Source organism: Camelus dromedarius, chromosome 21 (assembly GCF_036321535.1).
Source record: "Camelus dromedarius isolate mCamDro1 chromosome 21, mCamDro1.pat, whole genome shotgun sequence".
In the NCBI taxonomy this organism is placed as follows: Eukaryota; Metazoa; Chordata; class Mammalia; order Artiodactyla; family Camelidae; genus Camelus; species Camelus dromedarius.
In genome coordinates, this window is record NC_087456.1 from 17,658,338 (window position 1) to 17,675,418 (window position 17,081).

The window sequence follows — 17,081 nt, forward strand, 5'->3', positions numbered from 1 at the left end:
TTAGGGTCCTTTTGGTAGGAACACATTTTTGTAGAAGAAATATAGCTAGCACAATATTTAAGGAAGAGGAATTTTATTTGATAAGTTAAAAGTGTACACCGAAGTCCTGAGAGTTAGGTGCCAAATAGCCCAAAACCTTCCCTTGTATTTTCCCTTTAGGAATCAGAATATTTAAATGATTTTTTTCTGACAACTCCTATAAAAGCAGCATTGAGTATAAGAGTTTTAATCTGTTCCAGCTGCAAAATGATAAAAACATGTGCATTATCTAAGAGACAAAATAGTTATGCCAGAATTCCCCGTTTTTCTAGCTAAGAATAAATGGACCAATTTATTTTTTTTGACAATTTTTAATAGCTAATAAAATAATTGAAAAAACATGCTTACTGTTGGAATAATGGCAGATTTATTAACTAGCTCTTTTTGGAAATTGCAATTTTGTAACTGTCAGTACTTTTATATCTACTCTAAAATTTTTTTGACTTTGAAAAGCATACTTGAATATTGTGTTGTTATTCCTGTAATTATAGTGTCTGAAAAAAATGTTACATTTAAATCATAAATGGAAAATAATAGGAAATTGTTGAAGCTCCACCTTTTTGCTGCAATTCATTTAAGGTAATACTGTCAATTTGGAAAAAACTTACAAAAAACTAATTTAGAATTATTAATGTTATCCTTGATACCTTTTAAATAATCTCATAATGAGAACCTGAAATTATTGTAAATACATTTAATAATAAAAAAAAGTTCTTAATGATAAATACTTTAAGAATAGCAGTATTTTTGGGTCATTTAAATTTATTTATCTTTATAGGTAGAGAAATATAATAAATAAGTATGAAGATATAAAGATATCTTGAAAATGCCTTTTATTCTCTGGCTTATTAAAATTGTTTTGGTGTGGTTTTATATTTAGTCTTTGTGTGTGTGTGTTCAGTCATATTTCTACATGTAGGGAATGTTGCAATAGCAACAGGAGTAGGCAATATGACCAGTTATTCTAGTTATATAGTCTAATGCATTTTAAATTATTCTATTGGAAAATATTAATATACAGAGATATAAGGAACAAAATAATACCCAAAATATAGTAATATAATGTGAAAATTATAGTTAGAGTTCATTTAACATGAATCTGGAAGCCTTAATATTGATGCTTATAAGATATTTTATACTATAAACTTTTATAAGAATTAAACCAGAGTATTGTGGTAAGTTGTTATTTACTATAGCCCAGATGATTATAAATTTGAGGAGGAAATAATAATGTATCCTTGGATTTGCTTTTTTATCAAAATGGTAGAAAATTAGCTTATATTTTAATAGTTAAATGGGATAAGAAAGAGTGAGGTGAAGAGTGGACAGATTGGATATATATATTTGTAACTGGTTGGCCATCTGGATTATATATATAATTTGGGTTTTATATATATATATATATATATAAAATACATAATATACATAGTATACAATGTCTGGCACACAGTAGGCACAGAGGTAACCAAAAATATTTATTGTGTTGAACTGAGGGCTTGGGAAGGAATTGTTTAAAGGAATAAATTAACAGTCTGTTTTCCTAAATTAGCATTATTTTATTTTTACTTTGATTTTCTCAATTGATAATAAAACAATTTTCAAATAGTGATAAAAGTCAACTGTAATGAACATTTGAGTTTGGAGTAACTTTGTAGATTTTTTTCCTTTTTCCTTTGTAATTTTTTACAAATTTCCTTTGTAATTTTTTATTTTCCATCTTTTATGCTTATTAGATTGTTCCTCTTCCATGAGAGAGAAAAGCATGTCAAATAATCTTTGGCCTTTGAAAATACTAATCTTTTTATATAAGGATATCCCATCGGAAAGGAGACCTTCCTGTTTTTATTACAGTTCACTTTGAGAGAAACAACTGCAAGTTTATTTTTCTTTTGAATGTACTTAGTGTAGCAAGCAGAAATACTTTTGAAGTGCCTTCAAAAGGATTGGGTTAATTAGGTCTAACATTTTTAAATGTGAATTAAATTTAGAGTCACTATAAAAAGAGAATTGTGTTAATTTGTTAGGAAATGCAAGTCAAAGACTCCTTTGCAGTGGTGACTCTGACCTCAGAAACAGTGAGATCATCTTCATCGACTCCGTGTCCCTCACTAAAGCACCGTGGCTCCATACTCAGGGGAGAATGGAAGGAGTCACAGTTGCTTCTTAGCTTTTTTCACTAGTGTCCCTAATTGTTTTATTTAATAGCATTATAAATTAGTTTGAATGTATTATATATTTAATATATGTGCACATATATGATTTAATATATATTATATGCACATTAAAATATATGTATATTTAAATGTTATATGAAAAAATATAAATTTATTTTTCTAGTTTTATTGAAATAATTTGGCATATAACATTAAATTTGTTTTAGGTAGACAATATGATGATTTGATGTATGTATGTATTGGGAAGTGATTACCACAATAAATTTAGTTAACATCCATCACCTTACATAGTTAAAATTTTTTTCTTGTGATGAGAACTCTTAAGATCTACTCTCTTAGTAACAACTTTCAAATATACAATATGGTGTTGTTAACTTTAGTCACCATACTGTGCATTACATTCCCAGAACTTACTTATCTTAAAACAAGAAGTTTGTACCTTTTGACCATTTTGTACCTTTTGTAGCTTTCACCCATTTTGCCCACACTCCACACCCCACTCCCCACCTCTGGCAACCACCAATCTGTTCTCTGTGTCTCTGAATTTGTTTTATTTTATATTCCACATATAAGTGAGATCATATAGTATTTGTCTTTCTCTATCTGATTTATTTCACTTAACATAGTGTCCCTCAGTCTATCCATGTTGTCACAAATGGCAGGATTTCCTTCCTTTTTATGGCTGCATAATGTTCCATTGTGTATATATACACAAATATTATATATATGTATATGTATGTATATGTATATATATATCACATTTTCTTTATCCATCTGTATGTCATTAGACATTTAGCAATTTTAGAACACTGAAAGAGCAGGATAGAATTGGGGCCAAAAAAAGCACCTCAATATTTTAAAGAAAAAAAATATAGACTTTATGAATGGCCTGATATTTTCTCTGTGATGGGCAGAAACTTACATTCATGAGAGTGCAAAGCAAGCCCTTTCTCTTGCAAGCATAAAACATTTACGAAACCAGCCCAAAAAAGTAGTCTTATCACCTGGGCTCTTTTTTGTAAACTGACCAGAGCGCTGCAGTGATTCTTATTTTTGCCCCTGAATTTTCTGGCATGACAGAACAAAGATGTAAGCTTGGCTTAACCAAAAAGTCTGCTGTATTGTTACAATGTAGCAGAATCAACTCTGTATCAGATATCTTAAATTCTTCTCTTCTTTAGATACATACTTTTAGAAAGGCTCTTCTTTTCTGCGGTATTCCCATTTCGTCTGTTTTGAAAACTTGTTTTGGCTGAGGGCTATTTAGCTTTAAGGTAGTGCTTCTGAGTATAAGTGATTAGTTAATGCTACTTATTTTCACATTATGGAAAGAAAAAAAAACTATTCTTAAAATTATTTTAAAAATATTTTCTTAGAGTAAGAACTGACTTAGTAGCCACTTTAGAAGCAAATAGAAAATTGAAAAGTTTCACCAAAATGTTACATATTGTGTTGGGGAGGCTAAAAGGTCCAGTGCGGTGTTGATTCTCATGCTGTGTGGAGTCTTGTGTTGTAAAGGATGTAAACTTTGAGATCTGAGGCTAAGCATATCCAAACTCCACTTCTTCAAGTCTACCCGTAAAGTCTCATGGGGAAATGCTTCTTCAAAGTGAATCTTGGCCAAAGCTTTGCAAAGTAAGAGCCTTGTGTTTGCTAGAGTGACATTTGATCCAGACCATCTTGGAACTGAGCAGAACCCTGCAGGGCCCCCCAGGTACAAGGCCTTCCCTCCACATTCCCTGCCTCTTGTTTTGTAGAAAGACTGAAGTCTCCCAAGCCTCCCTGAGTCACAAAAGATTATGCTCAAGCAGTCAATGATTAAGACAATAGAGTCACAGGGTCAGTGTCTGATGCACATTCCTGAGTCACTTTACTGATATTATAACTGACACTAGAGGGAAAAACTGCATGATGACCAGCCATGACTGTAGCCATGACATAAGCTGCTCCATCTTGAGCAGCACTGAATCTATGGCCAGCACAATTCTAAGAACTGGCCTCAAGAGAATGGGATCAACATTATTGCTCATAATAATCTCTATCTTTGTGGGCATCAAAATAATTGTAGCTTGTTCTGCCCATATATGCAAGTGGGCAACTAAAACTGTCAGCAAAGAGATGCTACAGACCCATGTCAACATCTTCCACTCTAAGAATTCAGCACCCTATACCAGCATGAAGAAGTTACAGAAGACGGACCTTTGCCCCTAATCCCATAGAAATGGAATGATGTCTGACAAGTGGGGATTTGTAAGCAGTTCTTTTGCTCCTTTCCTGTTTGTCTATTTCTACTCCCCTTAAACCTTAGTTATAGAAAGGAGATCACTAAGGTAACACTTCACCTAACTCCTGGCTTCTGTTCTACTGAATGTACACAATGCATTGATTGCCTAACCTCCTGACTCCTTTCCTGGATTAAAAGGAGCAAGAATGAAGAATTAAGTAGTTAAAGAATGACTGACTCTTTACCCCCAGCATCCCCATTAGATTTGCAGGCAGACTGCATGGGCAAGGTAGCATCCAGAGGAAGATCAGGAAAAGTCAGCAGGTCTGCACGCAGTGGAAAAAAGGGATGAAGAATGTGACTTCCTGCTCTAATGACTGAAATTGTTTCCCCCTTTTCCCTTTAAAAATGTTCACGGCTGAGCAGAATCTTTTGAGTTGGTCTCGGGACGTAAGTCCACCTTCTCCTCAGATTGCAGGCTTTCTAATTAAAGCAACTTTCCTTTCTGCCAACATTTGCCTCTTGATTGTTGGCTTTTGAGCAGTGAGCAGCCGAACCTGAGTTTGGTATAGCAAGCTGAGTTAGTCTTTTCCTAATGTCTGTTTGTGTCTTCTACCCAGGCCATGTTGTAGGCCAAGGGTTTTAAGAGGCACATTGTGTGTGAAGTAAATTTTGCTATGTTCTAGATCAGTGTTGCCCAGTAGTTTTCTGTGATGAGATATTTTATACCAGCACCATCCAATCGGGCAGCCAGGATCCATATGTGGTTATTGACCTCTTTTATGATTAATGCACCTGAGGAACTACATTTTCTATTTTAATTAAATTAAGTTTAAATAGCCACAGGTAGCTGGTGTAGCTCCAGACAAAGCTTTATTAACGATTTGGTAAAGTTGTTAGCATCCATGAGTTAATTAAGGCATCGACAGGTGAATACTCATTCTCTAATGAGTACATTCATTCTACCCACGCAGAATTTGATAGAAACTACTATGTCTGTCCCAAGTGACAGACTGTTACATTTTATTCTTCAATATCATATACCACTTTACTTTCCTAAATATATTCTATGAATTCATCCATTGGTTTCTGAGTGATAAATTCACATTCTCAAATTTCATCAGCTTCTAAACCACAGGTTTTTCTTTCTCATTGTGCAAGGACTTAGGGTTCCAGTCTTTCTACTGTTCTGTAGTATTTTTTTTCTATTCTCCTCATTTTCTTGTTATGTACACGAATAAGTTACCCTATTAAAGATTAGTAAATTAGTTTTCAGTCACGTAATGTTTAGTAGCAGGGATAAATCACTACTATTGGATTAAAATAGTTCCTGTATGCTACTTTTTCTTTCCAGATAAAGTTATCCTTTAGGATTAAGATGATTTATACTTTTTAAAAGAGGTTGTACTTTCATTTCTTAAGATATTTTTTTCCTCAGGAAATCAAGAGAAGTGTATACTAGGACTCTTAGTGAAATTATTTCATTTTACTAAATTTATGTAAAAATACATAGTTTTTTAAAAAAAACAGAAATATACTCTTGTTTTTCAAATTGTAGAATCATGAAATCAATTTTATGGAGTAAAACGAAGTTTTTTGAAAAGAATTGGAATAGAATAAGAAGGAGTAGGAAATAACTGAGTGCTCCACAGATACATGAGGATTAATACTGTTTTATGAAATGATAGTTACACTTATACATATGTGTGCAAACATGTTTATGTTTCTAAATTGTGATGTAAAATGGATTTCTTACAATGGGTCTTGGTTGAAAAGAAAAGAAAAAGGATTGGAAGCTGTTGTCTAATTTATGGTATAGTATGGAGGAACAATGTCAGAAGATCTGCTTCAAGGCTTAGATTTACTTCTTTGGAATGTTTTTGACCCTCAATTTCTTATTTGTATCAACAAGGATAACTAACTGCCTTATATGCTTCATACAGTTGTTTCAAAAATGAAATTAAATTCTAAGGTGATACACAGTATTGTAGCACTCTTTGTTTCTTTAGAGTGGCTTGTCAGTCACTTTGTACTGAAAAAAACTCATGACTTAGCAATCATTTATGCTCATGTTTATGACTCTTAAGGTCAAGTGAGATTTGGCTGATCCATGCTGCATTTGACTGGGTAGTTCTGCTTCAGGTTGTGGGCTGTGGGTTGTCTGGGCTGTTGTTTGGGTTTGGTTCTAGAAGTTCCACGTGTATTTATTGTGTGATCCAGACAAAAGGGGCAGCAGCTATCCAGGGCATGTTTTTCTTGTGGAGAATCACCAGAATATAAAAACAAAGCCAAACCACGTAAACATATTTATGACTTCTGCTTTCATTATAGACCTGAAAATTCCATTGGCCAAGTGAAATCAGATGACTATGCCCAAGGTCATTCAGGAGAGATACCGTATTTCAGTAAGTGGAAGGAAGTTAAAAGTGAGGACTTGCCAAACAATAAACTATCACATTACCTGAAACCATTACATTCAAACTTATGTTAAGTACTTTATTCTCAAATATGAAAGGACAGTCAAGTATCATTATGTGTTTGACAAAAGCCTCTTACATAATAGAGTGTCTAAAACAGACAAACAGAAAGAAAGGAAACTAAGGCAATCTATAATAAGCAGAGGAGAACATTTAAAGTACTCTAGTATTTCTATGCTGGAGAGGCTGTGGGGAAAGGGGAACCCTCCTACACTGCTGGTGGGAATGCAGTTTGGTGCAGCCACTATGGAAAACAGTGTGGAGATTCCTCAAAAGACTAGGAATAGACTTACCATATGACCCAGGAATCCCACTCCTGGGCTTGTATCCAGAAGGAAATCTACTTCAGGATGACACCTGCACCCCAATGTTCATAGCAGCACTATTTACAATAGCCAAAACATGGAAACAGCCTAAATGTCCATCAACAGGTGGCTGGATAAAGAAGCTGTGGTATATTTATACAATGGAATACTACTCAGCCATAAAAACCGACAACATAATGCCATTTGCAGCAACATGGATGCTCCTGGAGAATGTCATTCTAAGTGAAGTAAGCCAGAAAGAGAAAGAAAAATACCATATGAGATCACTCATATGTGGAATCTAAAAAACAAAAACAAAAACAAACAAACAAACAAAAACAAAGTGTAAATACAGGACAGAAATAGACTCACAGACAGAGAATACAGACTTGTGGTTCCCGGGGGGTGGAGGGTGGGAAGGGATAGACTGGGATTTCAAAATTGTAGAATAGATAAACAAGATTACACTGTATAGCACAGGGAAATATACACAAAATGTTATGATAACTCACAGAGAAAAAAATGTGCCAATGAGTGTGTATATGTCCATGAATGACTGAAAAATTGTGCTGAACACTGGAATTTGACACAACATTGTAAAATGATTATAAATCAATAAAAAATGTTAAAAAAAACCAAATAAAGTACTCTAGTATTTCTAATGGAGGGATGAGATATTATAGCTCCAAGATTAAAATAGCATATGTAAAAACAGTGAAAACAAATGGCTTATGGAAACAAAAAATGTGGTAAAATGTTTTTCCTAAATTTAGTAGAAGTTTTGGAAGATGAGGTCAAGGAAATCTCCTAGAAGTTAGAAGACAAAAAGATAGAATATATAAGAAAATGAGATGATCAGTCCAATAGAGCCAAAAAACCAATGTCCAGGAGTTCCAGAAGAATTATTAAAATGTATGACATCATAATATTGTAAAATAATAATGCAAAAAAATTTCTCCAAACTAAAGAAAGCAAACCTCCAGATTGAAAGGGATCCACTGAAAACCCAGTACAAAGCAAAGGAAAAGGCTATTCCAAAGTCTTACATTATAAAATTCCAAAATACCAGGGGAGAAAATGATTATAAAAACTTTCAGAAACGAAAAAGCAAATCATAGACCAAGTATTAGGGATCAAAATGGCATAGGGCTTTTCAATTGTAATGTTAGAATCTTGAAGACAGAGGAGTAGCTGCTTAAAAATCCTGAATGAAAATTAATTTCAGCATAGATTTTTATACCTAGTCAAACTATCAAGTGTATGCATAAAATAACAGCATTTTCAGGCTACAGATACTTTTTTTAATGTATTTCTTGTGAAAGTTGCCTTGAGAATGTATTTCAACCAAAAAAGGGAATAAACTGAAAAACAGGATGACCTAAAACCCAGAAAACAGGGAACTCTAATAAAGAGTGTGGGTAAGGCTTGACCCAAGACAGAGATCAGCCAGGCTAAACATAAGGCACCAAGAAGGATGTATCTAGGCGGAAAAAAATGAAGGAACTGATAATTTATCTAATGTGCTTCATCATTTGAAAAAAATTTTTAAGTATTTGACAGATCTTTTTAAACATTTGAGGAAAAAAGTGTCAGTTACTTAGAAGAATAAACCATTAAAAACTAAGCAGTTAATTCCAGAAATATTAAAATGTTGCACAAGAAAATTAATCTAAGCAAAATAATGCATGTCTTAGTGGTGAATAATATTTCTATAAGCATTATAATGTGGATGAGCTAATGACTAATGATTTAACCAAAACTGTTGTGTTGGGAGGCTGAGTTGGATATGTTGGGTGGATGGTATAAGAGACCTAAACGACTACCTTTTTTAACATAGGAAGTCAGTAGATAATAAAATAGCAAAATCAAGAAATAGCATTATAAGCATGTTATTTTAAAATATGAAGATAAACATCAGGAGTGGATGGTGAGTGCCAGTGAGGATCAGGCTCAGCGATGGGTGGGAGGTAGAGCATGGGCACTGGCCCTTCTTTGTTATGATGAGCAATTGAGTACTCTTTGACTTTCGTCCATTACTTTGATAAGAAAATCTAGTAAGTGATCAAGATAAAGTTTACATAAGTCCATGATTAAGAAGAAAACTTCCTACAGTGTGAATTATAAATGAACAGTAATGAGTCTCCCATTCTCCATATCCCGTCCTTGGTACTGTTCTCCTCAGGTGGCCCCTTTTAACAGTTTCTATTTCAGTTGTTCTGGTGGTTACATTCGTGACTTTGAAGTGTGTCTTTTGGTAAAATGTAAAGCTATCTTGACTTGTCTTTTGCCCAGCTAGCCAAAAGATGGCCATATGAGACTGCACTGTACATGGCAGGTGAATAGTGTACTTTGAGAGTAATGTACAATTGGCCTCTGACTGTTGTTGGTCTTTGATCCGTGAGGCACTACATACAGCCAAGGAAGCAGCCCTGACCTAGTTGGGTGAGGCAAAGGGTTATCCTGCCAGTGGGAGCATGGCATTTCTGGCAAGAGATTCCTCTTCTAACTGTTGGAGTTGGTGCCATGGCAGATTTTCCTGACTCAGAGTAAGTGTTGAGCCCTGGTCCAGCTGGTTAGATTAGTTGTTGATTTTGATTATCTGCACCAATAAGCTCTTTCTCTGGCACAGATAATCAGGAGCAGGCAGTAATTTTCCATATTCCTAACAAAAGTACTTTTTTGCTTTTTGAAATTAAAATAAAGTTTTATTCTGTTTTTGCCAAAATAGTGCTTTATTGGGGGGAACTGCATTGAATTAAATCAAGAATTCTTTAGTCCTCAGTGAAAACCATATATCCTTTGGCAGGTCATTTTTTTCTCTCCTTATATCTTTGCTGCTCTGGAAAGATAGAGAAAAATCAGTAGTAACAGTGATACTAGCTGTCTTATTCAACTAGGCACTCTGCTAAGTACTCATCATCTCATTTAATCTTCATAGTAGTTTTAGGAGCTTGCTAGAGTTATCACTCCCATTGTAGACTGAAGAAACTGAGTAACAGTTGAGTGACTTGTCCAAGATCACAGAGCTGGAAAGTGCTGGAGCTGTGTCTGAAACCCTGATTTGTGTTGACTCTTGGACTGATGTTCTTTATCTCTGTGTTTGACTGGCTTTCATTGTAGCCTCTGACTTTTTATTACGTGAGATTAAGAAGGCAGCTGCTATAAACTTACAACCTAATTCTAATGTGTTGTTGTCATTGGAGAGTGCTTATAAAAACTGTTGCACATTTTCTTTTGAAGACAATTTGAAACTTTATATATTTCCTCATTATCTATAAGAAAAACACAGCTTTATAAATCTAGAATTCAAGACCTTTCATGGTTGGTCTAATCTGTCAGTCCGTGAGTTTGTCTGCCCTTACCTTCTTTCCCACTTTTCTTGCTCATGCTAGGATATCCCTAAACTGGCCAGGTAAAGCACAGATTTTCTCAAAGACTCATTTGTTGTTTTCTACATGCTTTGTATTTTGATAGTCTTTTTGTGTGTGTTATGTCTCCCTGACTCAACTGAATTGTTAACTCCTGAATGAAGAGATAGAAACTCCGAGTCCACCATAATGTTTAGTACAGTTTCTTACATATAGCACTACATAAAAAAATTAATGAGGGAATTTTTGAAGTTTTAAAGTTAACATATAATTTCAATTCTATACTTCTTTGCTTTTTTGTTAATTTCATAAGTGTTTGCTGAAACTTAGTAGACTTTTCTATTATGTTTTTCATCTCTTTAATTATATTTAATTATGAGATGAAAATATATTGATATGACTGTAACAGTTTAAAATATTTTAAAGAAACAAGCCATTTTCATTTAGTATTCTAATCTGAAAGATATAGAAAATCTACTCCAACTGAAAGCTGTATACTCATTATTACATAGGTCTTTTTAAATAAACAACTTAAAATAAGTTGTCTTATAATATGTTGGTAATGTACAATTTTGATGGGAATAAACTGAATATTTATAGTGTAATAAATGTAAAAAAATTATTTAGTTTATCTTGCCTGATGTGTTAAATATAGTTGGAAGTTATTCAGAATATTCAGTAATGACAGGAGGAAATTTGAAATGTGCTTAAATCCTAAGTGTAAAACTCTATTTAGACATCATTTTGTTTTCCAAAAGGGGATTACATTTTTATGTATTAAAATTGCTTATTGCTTCCTGCTGAATTTGAAAATGAATTTGAAAATTCTACCCTTTACTTTCCCCTTTTTTTGTTTTTCTTTTCTTAGTAGCCTGAATGTTTGTCTCTTCTATTTTCTTCCTTAAGAAAATTATAGATGTTCTATAATAAATAACTGTTTCTACTTTAACATGTAAATTGTTTAAAACTATGTTCTATATATAAAGTAATTTTGGATTGAAATATTTCAGTTTCAGTAAGAAAAGGATAATTTCATTCTGAGACCAAAGAATAAACTGTCATAAATTTCATATATTTTGGATGTTTATATTTATTAATCTTTGAGGGCTTTTGTTGCCTTTTTAAAATGCAGCTTTAATGTAATATTATTTTAGCTCAGAAATGCCATATATACAAAATGCTTGAAGGTTCTCATGCTTTATTTTTTCCCAAATTATTTTTTCCAAATAATATTGTGCATCAATGATGCCTTTTTTTACACCTCACATTTTTCTAAAAGATACCTTAAATTATTTTACCCTTTAATTTGGTTTTCAAGACATCAAAATGAAACCGTACATATATCTTTGAGAATAAAGAATACCATATTTGATGTAAATCACTGCATGTGTTCTTATCTAATCTTGTAAATGAAAATGTTATATTTTAACAGTAGTGACTTTTTACATTAATATTATTTTCTAAAGGAACTGAGCCTTAGAATGAAAGTGCAGATTATCCATTTTGACTACTCTCATTTAATCATTTCATTTTTTAAATTAGATTGCATCTTACGATCCAGAAAACCTCACTAATGTGCATTTTTGGCTGTGCTAATTCCCTTTGTCATAAAATGGAAGCTAGCCTAAATTTTCTAATAATTTTTCATCACATTAAAGTTCATGGCAAAAATAAAAATGAGATAATTTTGAATTCAAGTACATATATTTTATGTGGATGCTTTTCCCCTCTTCTCTCTACCTAAGGAAATAGAGAAATTGAGATTAGAACTGAGTGAAAGCAAGCAGCACTGGGAACAGGAGCAGCAGAAGGCAGCCCGGGCCAGAGAGGAGTGCCTGCAACTGACAGCACTGCTGGGCGAATCCGAACACCAACTGCACCTCACCAGGTACTCCCTAATCCCATTATGCACCATAGTACCAATTTCATTCCACTGATTTTTGCCGCAGGCTTCCAAACAGTTGTTAGAGCTAAGTCTTAGTCATTCAGTTCACACACAGCTTTTAGGCATATTAAGAAAAGTGGAGATGTGGTAAGCAAAACAGCCAGACATGTGAATGATAAGTGTGGCAGAGAATTACTGATATATTAAAAAGTCTTTCATCTCCAATGCTCAAATATTTAGTTTCTCTATCAATATAAGCAAAATGACATATTTCTTCTACCACCACCACTACCTCTCCTTTTAATTCTATGTCTAGTAAAAATGTTGAACTGAAGTATCTGAGGAATATATTTAGGAAAATAATCAGATACTGTCAGTGGTGAAAGACACAAAGTAAAAAGCATTCTATGATGCAAATTGAGATGGAACTGATACAAAATAAGCAACCTGAGTCCTAAGGAGGTGTAAAATTTAGAGATGAAATTGATTGGCACTGTTCATGTTTAAACCATTACCATAACCACACTTACACCATCGTGGTTTCAAATTGCCTTGTTTCCATCATGAGATACTGTGGTGTGATCATCATTGTCACAAAACTTTAGTAAACATACAGCTCAGCCCTAAATTACAATAAGACATTTTAGGTAGTAAGCATTGGGTAATTTGCTATATTGAAAACACACACACATGCACAGAAACACACAGACACAGAGAAAAATGCAGACTGAGTTTGTAGATATTTCACGTTACCATATAAATGGTTTTTCTCCCTTTGAGTTTAGTACAATTTTTCAATTTTCGGATCAAGCCTTTGTTTAATTCTTGGAGTTTTTCAGTTTTTAGAGAGAAGTTTGTCTAAATACACAAGTAAGTTTATAATATTTGGTTTAGTTCATAAATTAGAAAAACACTGGTCTTCTGTTCATAGTGATATGTTGAATTTAAACTATGAAAGGGGACTGATCCCTTTTACATGAAATATGACAATGTAATTCTGAGCACGGTATGATAACAGATGGAGAAAAGCACCACTTGAACAGCCTGCATTTGGAGAAAAAAATATTCTAGAGGTTGGTGAACCTCCCAAAGTTTTGGGTTAGTGTTAAGATGCCTCTAATTCTGTTACAATCAAACTTTGTTAAAAAAAACATTTTGTTATGATAATATTCCAAATGGTTTGCCAACTTCCCTTTTAAATAATGAAAGAAAAAGAGAAGAAGGAGAAAGAGAGAAAGGAAAAAAGCAAAGAAAGAAAATAAATCATTTATACATGTGTGATACCTAGAAAAATCCCAATAGAATAAACACTTTTATGAGAAAAAAAAATTGCTTAATACTGCAGAATAATAACCATGCTTTTAATGCCCATTTAAAGTATTGTCGTAGCACTGAGAATGTAATGTTAAACTGTGATTATTTAATCTTAGAAGTTTTGGAATTTAGCTTCATCATGATAGTAGTTTTTCTTCTCTTGTCAAACTTCTATTGAGAACCAATCATTTGTGTGCTGAGCACTTACTAACCCACAGAAATAGGACAGCTTTTACTGTCTCAGTGTGGCTGAGCTTCAGTAAATAAATATTAATGCTGGTTTGTCCCCTTTGCCGTTCTGTCTTATTCTGAGAGTTAATTTCTGAAGTCAGAGTCCATGGAGGGTTTTCCTGTGCAGAATCAATTTGTACTGTCTGACAAGATCAATTTCTTGAAAGTAGAGCATATTAAGATGCAGCAACTGCTGAAAATGGACTAGTGGTAACTAATTCCTTTGTTCTTAAGAAAAACGGTTTTGCTTGATTCCACAGGAAGCTTTTTCTGTTGAGCTTTATTTACAACAAGTCTACAAAAATTTAATCTAGCTTTACAGAAAAATAAAACTTAATTCCCGATGTTCTAAGTGCAGTACTCTGTTGTAAGCATTTTATACTTAGTCTATGCTCATGTTTTATTAAATCTACATTGATAAATATAAAGATGACAATGAAGAAAGCAAGGAACTGTGTATATCTCTCTTTTGCACTGAAATTATGACTTGGTTGTTGGGCTAAATATTTCTGATATGTCATTTGGGTTGTTTTTTTTTTTTTTAAAGAGTTTGCTTTCCCTCACCATTCTTTATTGATTCGTATACTCTAGAATGTGGCTGAGAATCTTTACGTCTTTCATTTCAGTGTAGACCAACTGAAATAAATAAATCCCACACAGGTAGTGCTTCATTTAGTCTTAATTTAAACATTTCAAATGGCGTATTCTAAACAAAGTTTAAAATTAAATAGGAAAAAGATGTTATAAAGTAATGATAAAATAAGGATTTCAAATCTTTCAGGGCAAAGAACATTTTAAAACTGGAGTAGAAATCTGTAGGTTAATCTGAAAGAAAAATAGCCTATCACTTTTTTGGAATTTCCCTTTATTGTCTAATTGGACTTAAAACTGGAAAATAGAAATTCAGCATTTTTTGAAGGACCCAGTTGGTAAATATAACGTTTGCTTATTCAACAGATGTTCATTGAGTCCCTCCTATCTTTTAAGTACATTGTTTGGTCCTGGACAGACAGGAAGAAAAACTCAGTTCCTACCCTTAAGTTGTTCACATTCTACTACGGAGCCAGAGCTATCTATACAGTTATAATAGAGTGGTAACCGTGTAATGACAGAAATAAGGATTACCACAGGCGCACATAGGAAGGGGAGTTGGCTCGTTCTGCATTATAGGTGAAAGTGATAAACTTTCTGGAGAAAGAGATGCTGGGTAGCTGCCTTGATTAATGAGCTCATGGATATGAGTTCTCACAGTGGAGAAAGGTGGGGTGAGTACCCCAGGTAGAGGGAACAATATACACAAAGACATAAAGATGGGAGAGAACATAAACTCAACAATCAGGTTAGGGGTTTGGCAGGAGATAAGCCCAGAAAGAGGAGACGGACCAGAGGGAAGGCCTTGTGGGCCATATTCTGGAGTCTGGGCTCTTCTGAAAGTAATGGGTTACTCTTGATGTATTTTCATCAGGACTGCCAACATGATAAACTTTTCGTGTTGGGATGCTGACTCAGTGAGCAGTGTGGAGAGTGAACTTGGAGAGTTGATGTAGGAGAATATAAGTCCGGTTAGGACAGAGTCAGCAAATGTAGCCCATAGGCCAAATTTGGCCCATCATCTGTTTTGGATGGCCCATGAGCTAAGAACATTTTTATACTTTTAAATAGTTTGGGAAAAAAACAAAAGAAAAATAATATTTTATGACACATAAAAATTTTACATCCATAAATAAAATTTTATTGGACACAGCCATGATTTTCCTTGATGTATTATGTATAGCACTGCCATGCAGAATTGAGCATGGTCAAAGCCTAAAATATTTACTGTCTGGTCCTTTACATAAAAAGTTTACAACCCCTCCGTCAGAAGGCTCTTTTCCCTCTTTCAATAAGTCAGGAGAGCTTGAACTATGATAGGTTCAAATGTGTATTTAAAGAAAGTAATTGAAAGGCACTGTGGAAACAGATTGGTTGAGGAAGAGATGATTGGCAGGGACTCCAGTTAGAATATAAGCACAGTAGTCCTTGGCCGTGACTGTGCCAGTGAAGTGGAGAGGAAATGGCATCTCCAAGAGGCATTTAGGGAAGTGATGAGAGAGGCCAGAGTGAAAGGTGACTCGAAATTTTCCAGCTTGTGTTAACTGGGTGATCCACTAATTCAACTAGGGAACATAAAAAGGTGTAGCAGAGAAAAACGTGTTTTACTTTGGACGTCCAGTGGAGATGTCCAGTGTAGGTCTAATGTGAGGAGAAAGGTCATGACTAGCGGCTTAGATATGGATGCTTAGACGTAAAGATACTGTGGCCAAAGGAGTGGGTGAGAGCACAGTTGAAAGTACTGTGGAAGAAGCACCAAGGAGATGGAAATGGGGCCGTCAGTGCCGAGGAGGGGAACAAAGAATGGCTCAAAGTTTGCTTTTGGTGAAGTACCAGTTATAACCATGCACTGTACTTGGGAGATGGGGTGGGAGCCATTATCCTAGGATTGAAGAAACTTGAGTTTTGGTATCTTTTCCCAGGCATTCACTGTGTTTGCAACTGTTGGCAAATTACTTGATTCTTTGCACCTGCATACTTACCTGTGCAATGAGGTTAGACATCATGATTTCTAGTTTTCCTTCTGGCTCTGGTAATCAATGATTCTAACAATGATTTAAGACAATGCGTCAGTAAGTTTCTATTTCTGGACATTAGGCATTTAGATTGCTTGAAGTATCCTTTGTTTAAGGTGTTTCCTTAGTTTGAAGTTCAGAGAGATTTAATAGAAATGTCCTTCATACCCGCCGTTTACGCTTAGATTCTGCTGACATCTCATAAGGATTATGAAAATACTCTGTTCAAGTCCTTCCAATCTCCTTTGCCAGCTGCTGCCAAGTGGGTACTCAGAAGCACTGCCTTGACTCTGTGCGCTCCAAACCTTCCTTGGTGTGTATTATAGACAGTCCAGACCACCAACATTTAAGGTTCCCCGACAGGCTCCCAACCCTCTGGTTTTATTTCATTGCTACCAACTTCATCCTCTCATGTGCTGATTTCCAGCATGTGATTTAAGCAGATGCAGCCCTCCTTC

The 17,081-nt window shown here is 34.4% G+C and overlaps 1 protein-coding gene across 9 annotated transcripts in view; it reads left to right on the forward strand.

The window, feature by feature from the left end:
- Nucleotides 1-17,081, forward strand: part of SDCCAG8 (SHH signaling and ciliogenesis regulator SDCCAG8) — a 185,448-nt gene that overhangs the window by 67,914 nt on the left and 100,453 nt on the right. For all 9 annotated transcript variants that reach the window (XM_031438535.2, XM_031438538.2, XM_064477226.1 and 6 more), the window contains one exon: nt 12,333-12,475. In XM_031438535.2, coding sequence (XP_031294395.1) covers nt 12,333-12,475 — 143 coding nt within the window. The remainder of the gene's footprint in view (nt 1-12,332; nt 12,476-17,081) is intronic.